This window comes from Coregonus clupeaformis, chromosome 12, assembly GCF_020615455.1.
Source record: "Coregonus clupeaformis isolate EN_2021a chromosome 12, ASM2061545v1, whole genome shotgun sequence".
Lineage (NCBI taxonomy): Eukaryota > Metazoa > Chordata > Actinopteri > Salmoniformes > Salmonidae > Coregonus > Coregonus clupeaformis.
The window spans coordinates 54,163,586-54,172,244 of record NC_059203.1 but is presented as its reverse complement, the minus strand read 5'-3'; the positions used below and the strand labels follow the sequence as shown (position 1 = coordinate 54,172,244).

Sequence of the window (8,659 nt, the reverse complement as noted above, 5' to 3'; positions counted from 1 at the left end):
TCCCCCCTCTACTGCTGCAGGCCGGCATGGAGGAACGCTACATGACCATGGTGCTGGGTGAGTCAACACTCTATGACCATATTGTCATTCTTGAATGACCGTAGTGTGAACACTGTATGACCATGGTTGGAATAAATCATTTGTTCTCCAGCTCTGAAGTAGATCTCCTTCTCTCCCTTCCCCTTCTCTCTCTCTCTCTCTCTCTCTCTCTCTCTCTCTCTCTCTCTCTCTCTCTCTCTCTCTCTCTCCTCTCTCTCTCTCTGCTCTCTCTCTCTCTCTCTCTCTCTCTCTCTCTCTCTCTCTCTCTCTCTCTCTCTCTCTCTCTCTCTCTCTCTCTCTCTCTCTCTCTCTCTCTCTCTCTCTCTCTCTCTCTCTCTCTCTCTCTCTCTCAGTCTATTCCTTAAAGATCAGCCTCAGGTGCTTACTGGGGCAGGGTACCTCTCTCCATCTCTCTGAGATAGTGGATTGGACAGAGATCATATCATACAAGAGACCAGAGTCCACCTATGTGATCCCTCTCTGTCTCATCCTAGGTACCTGCTCCCAGCCCTGGACTGGAGCCATGCCCCCACAGCAGCCTACGTGGGCGGCCAGGAGGCCTTCATCTATGCCCTGCTCACACTCATCTTCCTCACCTGCCTCCTCAGCACAGTCTTCATCTCAGAGGAAAGATGCACCGGCTGGGGAGAGACAACCAGGAAGGATGCTAGCATTAGCTCCGCCCTGAGCCGATACTGTGCACACCCCTTGCCGCCGCGGCCCAAGTGTGTGCGGCTGGCGGTGGGGCGGAGTTTGTCGCTGTGTGTGTCGGCACTGCCGCGCATGTACAGTGTGTGTATGCACGTGCCGGCAGTCATACGCAGGCTGTTTGTAGCGGAACTGTTCAGCTGGATGGCTCTGATGAGCTTCATGCTATTCTACACAGACTTTATGGGAGTGGGGCTGTACCAGGGAATACCCAACGCTACACCTGGAACATAGGAGAGACTACAATACGATGAAGGTAGGATGGACAGACATTTACTTGATTCTTATCTTTTCATTTACTGCAATGTTTTGCAGCGAATTTGTCCACTCCTTTTTTCCTTTCCACTCCTTATCTTAAACCCCTGTAACATTTTCATAAAAGATTGTCAATGCACCCATACACCTACTTTCCCCCATATCTCCCCAGGTGTGCACATGGCGAGTGTGATTCTATTCCTGCAGTGCCTGACCTCAGTGGTCTGCTCCATCCTGATGGAGCACTGGATAGTGTTGCTAGGCACCCGGGCTGTGTACATTAGCACTGTGGTCCTGCTAGCGTTAGCTAAAGCTGTGATGATGTCACGATCGTCGATAGATGAAGCAGACCAAGGCGCAGCGTGATATGCATACATTTTATTCAGTACTCACAACACGAACAAAACAACAAACGATACGTGAAGTCCTAGGTTAACAGAAACCTTCCGGAACAAGATCCCACAACGTAACATGTCAACAGGCTGCGTAAGTATGGTCCCCAATCAGAGACAACGAGCTACAGCTGTCTCTGATTGGGAACCACCCTGGCCAACATAGAAATACACGATCTAGAACAAAAAACCTAGAAAACTAAACAAGGAAAAATCCACACCCTGGCTCAACATTTAAGAGTCCCCAGAGCCAGGGCGTGACAGATGAGCTTCTCAAAGAGTGTAGTGATGGTCACTGTCATGGCCGCAGCTACTGGATATACCTTCTGTGTGCTGCAGGTCCTGCCCTACACCCTGCTGTGTCTGTACCACTCTGACAGACAGGTGAGACACTACATGTTCTGACAGAGAAGTGATCACAATAGATAAACCCAATCCCTCCCTCTTCTCGCTATCTCTCTCTCTCTCTTCCATCTCTCTGTCTTTTACTCCCATCCCTCTCTCTCTCTCTCTCTCTCTGTCTCTCTCTCTCTTTCAGGTCTTCTTCTCCAGTTCCAAATCCAGACCTTCTCACCCAGGAGAAAGTGACGACCACATCCACTCCAAGCCCCTCCTTCCACCTGACCCTGTTCATATCCATGGCAACAGCTATCCAGAAGGGGTCACTCTCCCCGGGGCCCCCCTTTTCTTCTCCTCCTCCACTTCCCTCCACGTGTCCCTTCCCCTGGAGAGAGAAGGAGAGCCCATACCACTGCCTCAGAGAAGGATGTGTCTAGACATGGCTATACTGGACAGTGCCTACCTGCTGTCACAGGTAAGCACAAAAGCTCTACAGGTTTGACCAGTGACCAGACTGGTGTGTGTTATTTGCCTCAACAATAATGGTTATTCTATTGTGTTCTGTTCTCTGGCCAGGTGCTGCCTGCTCTGCATCTGGGCTCCATAGTGCAGCAATCTCACAGTGTCAGTGCCTATATGGCCCTGCTCTGCTCCACCGGTGTCGTCTTCACACGCATTGACCTCCACAAGCTCACAGGGTCAAAGGGCAACGCTCCAACGCTGACTGGACTAAAGAGTTAACCCATTGTGGATGTATCTGTGTTGTGGAATTGCACATTTCTATTGGATTTTGGCTGTCCGTTGACACTACAATGGGCAGTAAAATAGTTTTCCTTCCTAGACTGGTCACCATATATGCTGGGACATATCAGGGGGAATACTGAGACAGGCTACTGTTCCTCTGATACGATAAAGGAGGATAAAGTGATACTGCTTATTGCTATGTCAGAAATGTAGTACGTTTGCTATTGGTTACTGTAATCTAACATGTTTCAAAGTACACTTTGTTTACTTCTATAACTAAAATGTAGCATGATTGCTATGTGAGGCCATAAGAGGACTCTGAAGTCTGTTAAGCCTTTGTGTACAGTAAGTTTACTGGATGTATTTATGGATGTATTTATTTATGTGAGCCCCAGGGCCAGAGGGAGAGTTGGGGTATGACTCCCACTCTACTATTTGCATTGGGGTTGAGGGCTAAGGAGGAGAGGTGATTGGTTTTTGTGTGTGTTTTTCCTCCATGTTTCCATGGTAATTATAATTCCTGGTGTGTGGGGGGGCGTTGGGGGACTCCTCTCAGTGTGTGTCTGATCCAATGATGGACATAAACCCTGGATTGATGATGCTATGATGCTGTATTGGCTATTGAGAGGTTTTGATAATATTTAATTGAAATAATGTAGAACTCCATCGGTAGGCCATATTGGCATTCCCTAGTAGGAGCAGTATACTTAGGATGGAATGGAGTTCTACATTATTTCAATTAAATATTTCAAGGACAAAATTACATTACATTTAAGTACAGTAATATTAGTAGAAAATGTTTTTATATATTTTGTAAAAACAAATTGCATTAAGGTGTCTGTAATAGAATAAACGTGTCAAAAAAGAAAGTAGACATTAATAAATGCATTTCTATAGCTTCCAAAATATTTTTTACAATTGAGTAGTGCCAAGATGGCTGCCCGGTGGCTTCAATACAACGCCCCCTGTTAGTCATCCAGGGTTTATACACATCATTGGTCTGATCTGATCCTGCTGTGCTCTGTTGCTAGGGAACCACTCTGGTTCCACTCTCATAAGGGGTGCCACATGTAACATAGTACAGTTAAATACAGTACAATATGAAGATAGGCTAAAACTGCTTCTCTAATAGAAATCCCGAATCACAGGCGATGTCATGGCGACTTTGGCTAGCATAGAAACACGGCTGCACATGAAAACGTGTCAGCTTGTCACTTTCACGAGGTTGGAGTAATGACATGTGTAACTATTTAAGACATTATGTGGCTATAGATTTCAAGAAAATGAGCAACTAAGAAATACTTTTTCATTTCTCTCATCTGTTTTGTCTGTTTTGCAAGCGTTGCCGGAAGTCTCGTGATGTTGCGCCTCTAGGTTTAAAAACTCTGTGGTACAGTACTCGCAGAGACTCCTCTTCAATCACACTTGTCTGTCATGCATGTCCATTCTGCTGATTGTAATTATATGGTAAGCAAGGGTTGGAACTGAACCAGAAATAACGAAATTATTTGAGGAACAGAACCCGAACCAAAAACGAAAGTGATCTATAATGTTCTGGAACAGCACTGTTAATTTACAAGCATGGGAACTAGTTAATAAAGTTATTTTAAGTTCCGGCCATTTTTTTCCAGTCCCACAAAAATTGCAACAAAGTGCCTATGCAATGCCCTAACACTGTCACCAAAGATTATGGATATACTGACAAGATACAGTGGGGGAAAAAAGTATTTAGTCAGCCACCAATTGTGCAAGTTCTCCCACTTAAAAAGATGAGAGAGGCCTGAAATTTTCATCATAGGTACACGTCAACTATGACAGACAAAATGAGGAAAAAAAATCCAGAAAATCACATTGTAGGATTTTTTATGAATTTATTTGCAAATTATGGTGGAAAATAAGTATTTGGTCAATAACAAAAGTTTCTCAATACTTTGTTATATACCCTTTGTTGGCAATGACACAGGTCAAACGTTTTCTGTAAGTCTTCACAAGGTTTTCACACACTGTTGCTGGTATTTTGGCCCATTCCTCCATGCAGATCTCCTCTAGAGCAGTGATGTTTTGGGGCTGTCGCTGGGCAACACGGACTTTCAACTCCCCTCCAAAGATTTTCTATGGGGTTGAGATCTGGAGACTGGCTAGGCCACTCCAGGACCTTGAAATGCTTCTTACGAAGCCACTCCTTCGTTGCCCGGGCGGTGTGTTTGGGATCATTGTCATGCTGAAAGACCCAGCCACGTTTCATCTTCAATGCCCTTGCTGATGGAAGGAGGTTTTCACTCAAAATCTCACGATACATGGCCCCATTCATTCTTTCCTTTACACGGATCAGTCGTCCTGGTCCCTTTGCAGAAAAACAGCCCCAAAGTATGATGTTTTCACTCCAATGCTTCACAGTAGGTATGGTGTTCTTTGGATGCAACTCAGCATTCTTTGTCCTCCAAACACGACGAGTTGAGTTTTTACCAAAAAGTTATATTTTGGTTTCATCTGACCATATGACATTCTCCCAATCCTCTTCTGGATGCACTCTAGCAAACTTCAGACGGGCTGTCACGATCGTCTTGACGAGAAGGAGTGGACCAAGGCGCAGCGTGTGAAATGAACATGACTTTAATTGATAAAGCACAAAATACAAAACAAAAGACGACTCGTGAAGTCCACAGTAACAAAGACTGAACACGGAACAAAAACCCACAACCCCAAGGTGAAAACACACAGTTTAAATATGGCTCCCAATCAGAGATAACGAGCCGACAGCTGACACTCGTTACCACTGATTGGGAGTCACACGAACAACCAAGACAACACACCCAAAGACAACCAACCAAAACACAACAAAACGAACACACCCTGGCTCAACATACAAAGTCCCGGAGCCAGAGCGTGACAGTACCCCCCCCTAAAGGCGCGGACTCCGACCGCGCCTACACCCCAAAATAGGGGAGGGCTGGGTGGGTGTTGCTCCTCGGAGGCGGCCCGGCTCCGGGCTTGACCACCACCCCACTTCACTCCCCCGTAGTGCCCCGGTCCGATCTGACCCCGCTTGCTGGATCAGGACCTCCGACGCGCACCCCTGGCTTGGCGCGTGAGGTAGGAATGGACCGGACCTGGCAGACGATACGCACCCTTTGCCTGGTGCGAGTAGCAGGAACGGGCTGGACCAGCCTGACGGCTCGCACCCTTGGCTTGGTGCGAGTAGCAGGGACGAGCTGGACCAGGCTGACGACTCGCACCCTTGGCTTGGTGCGAGTAGCAGGAACGGGCTGGATCAGGCCGACGACTCGTACCCCTGGCTTGGTGCGAGTAGCAGGAACGGGCTGGACCAGGCCGACGACGCACACCGTAGGCTTTGTGCGTAGAGCAGGGACAGGCCGGGCTGGGCTGGCGACGCACCCCGTAGGCTTGGTGCGTGGAGCAGGAACAGGCCGGGCTGGGCTGGCGACGCACCCCGTAGGCTTTGTGCGTGGAGCAGGAACAGGCCGGACCGGGCTGGCGACGCACACCGTAGACTTGGTGCGTAGAGCAGGAACAGGCCGGGCAGGGCTGTCGACGCACACCGTAGGCTTGGTGCGTAGAGCAGGAACAGGCCGGGCAGGGCTGGCGATGCACACCGTAGGTTTAGTGCGTGGAGCAGGAACAGGCCGGGCTGGGCTGGCGACGCACACCGTAGGTTTAGTGCGTGGAGCAGGAACAGGCCGGGCAGGGCTGTCGACGCACACCGTAGGCTTGGTGCGTAGAGCAGGAACAGGCCGGGCAGGGCTGGCGACGCACACCGTAGACTTGGTGCGTAGAGCAGGAACAGGCCGGGCAGGGCTGTCGACGCACACCGTAGACTTAGTGCGTGGAGCAGGAACAGGCCGGACCGGGCTGGCGACGCACACCGTAGACTTAGTGCGTGGAGCAGGAACAGACCGGACCGGGCTGGCGACGCACACCGTAGACTTAGTGCGTGGAGCAGGAACAGGCCGGGCAGGGCTGTCGACGCACACCGTGGGCTTGGTGCGTGGAGTAGGAACAGGCCGGGCTGGACTGGCGACGCACACCGTGGGCTTGGTGCGTGGAGTAGGAACAGGCCGGGCTGGACTGGCGACGCACACCGTGGGCTTGGTGCGTGGAGTAGGAACAGGCCGGTCCGTACCGGGAACACACACCACTGGCCTTAACCGGGGATCAGGAACGGGCCGGACCGGACTGGTAACACACATCAGTCTCTCACGCCGTGCCACAACAACTTCCCTCCCTCTACTCGCCAATGGCTCCCGTAATCCGATAGCCTTCTCTCCACATCTCCCTGTGGCAGCCTCCTGCTGCCCAGCCGCCCAAGCCATGTGCCCCCCCCCAAAAACTTTTTGGGGTTGCCTCTCGTCCCTCCGACGATGGCCCTGCTGACGCCGTTGCTCCTCTCTCGCCAGGGCCTTGATCCTCCCCCAAGGTCCCTTGCCCCCGAGCATGTCCTCCCAGGACCACGATTTGCCCACCTGGGCCATCGCCAGCCTCTCGATCTCCTTACCCGGCGCTTCCTCCCACGTCCAGTCTCCTTGCTCCTGGACACGCTGCTTGGTCCTTTTTTGGTGGTTTTTTTTGTCACGATCGTCTTGACGAGAAGGAGTGGACCAAGGCGCAGCGTGTGAAATGAACATGACTTTAATTGATAAAGCAAAAAAATACAAAACAAAAGACGACTCGTGAAGTCCACAGTAACAAAGACTGAACACGGAACAAAAACCCACAACCCCAAGGTGAAAACACACACTGTTTAAATATGGCTCCCAATCAGAGATAACGAGCCGACAGCTGACACTCGTTACCACTGATTGGGAGTCACACGAACAACCAAGACAACACACCCAAAGACAACCAACCAAAACACAACAAAACGAACACACCCTGGCTCAACATACAAAGTCCCGGAGCCAGAGCGTGACACGGGCCTGGACATGTACTGGCTTAAGCAGGGGGACACGTCTAGCACTGCAGGATTTGAGTCCCTGGCGGCGTAGTGTGTTACTGATGGTAGGCTTTGTTACTTTGGTCCCAGCTCTCTGCAGGTCATTCACTAGGTCCCCCCGTGTGGTTCTGGGATTTTTGCTCACCGTTCTTGTGATCATTTTGACCCCACGGGGTGAGATCTTGCGTGGAGCCCCAGATCGAGGGACATTATCAGTGGTCTTGTATGTCTTCCATTTCCTAATAATTGCTCCCACAGTTGATTTCTTCAAACCAAGCTGCTTACCTATTGCAGATTCAGTCTTCCCAGCCTGGTGCAGGTCTACAATTTTGTTTCTGGTGTCCTTTGACAGCTCTTTGGTCTTGGCCATAGTGGAGTTTGGAGTGTGACTGTTTGAGGTTGTGGACAGGTGTCTTTTATACTGATAACAAGTTCAAACAGGTGCCATTAATACAGGTAACGAGTGGAGGACAGAGGAGCCTCTTAAAGAAGAAGTTACAGGTCTGTGAGAGCCAGAAATCTTGCTTGTTTGTAGGTGACCAAATACTTATTTTCCACCATAATTTGCAAATAAATTCATTAAAAATCCTACAATGTGATTTTCTGGATTTTCTTTTCTCAATTTGTCTGTCATAGTTGACGTGTACCTATGATGAAAATTACAGGCCTCTCTCATCTTTTTAAGTGGGAGAACTTGCACAATTGGTGGCTGACTAAATACTTTTTTTCCCCACTGTACATGTCTCTCCGCCATAACAATGGGAGTCGTTGTCCACAAAGCGGCATGGAGGGCTGTCTAGCTCCCGCCTATCCTTTCTTTGGATTGGTGGATACATCTAATTATTGGGCTCCCGAGTGGCGCAGCGGTCTAAGGCACTGCATCTCAGTGCTTGAGGTGTCACTACAAACCCCCTGGTTCGATTCCAGGCTGTATCACAACCGGCCGTGATTGGGAGTCCCATAGGGCGGCGCACAATTGGCCCAGCGTCGTCCGGGTTTGGCCGGTGTAGGCTGTCATTGTAATTAAGAGAACTGTAAAACTGCTTAAAGCTAAAAGTGAATAACTATGTTATGTTTATTCAGGTGCTGCTGCTCCATCCTCATCCACTGTCGCTTCTTTGACCCGCTCCTGGAAGTCACAATAACACAAATTGGTCATTATTTTTCGTAAACAAATTATCAAAATGCTGGTTTAACGTCGACTCCCTACTACATTCCTTTTGTACTAGCA

General features: G+C 49.4%; 1 protein-coding gene across 1 annotated transcript; it reads left to right on the top strand.

Annotated features, from left to right (window-relative positions):
• The first annotated feature begins 793 nt into the window (after positions 1 to 793).
• LOC121578541 (solute carrier family 45 member 3-like) lies at positions 794 to 3,247 on the top strand. Its single transcript, XM_041892908.2, has 3 exons — positions 794 to 1,003; positions 1,933 to 2,208; positions 2,310 to 3,247. Exons 1-3 carry the CDS (start codon positions 998 to 1,000, stop codon positions 2,472 to 2,474), a joined length of 447 nt encoding a protein of 148 aa, XP_041748842.1. The 5' UTR covers positions 794 to 997; the 3' UTR covers positions 2,475 to 3,247.
• The last annotated feature ends 5,412 nt before the right edge of the window (positions 3,248 to 8,659 follow it).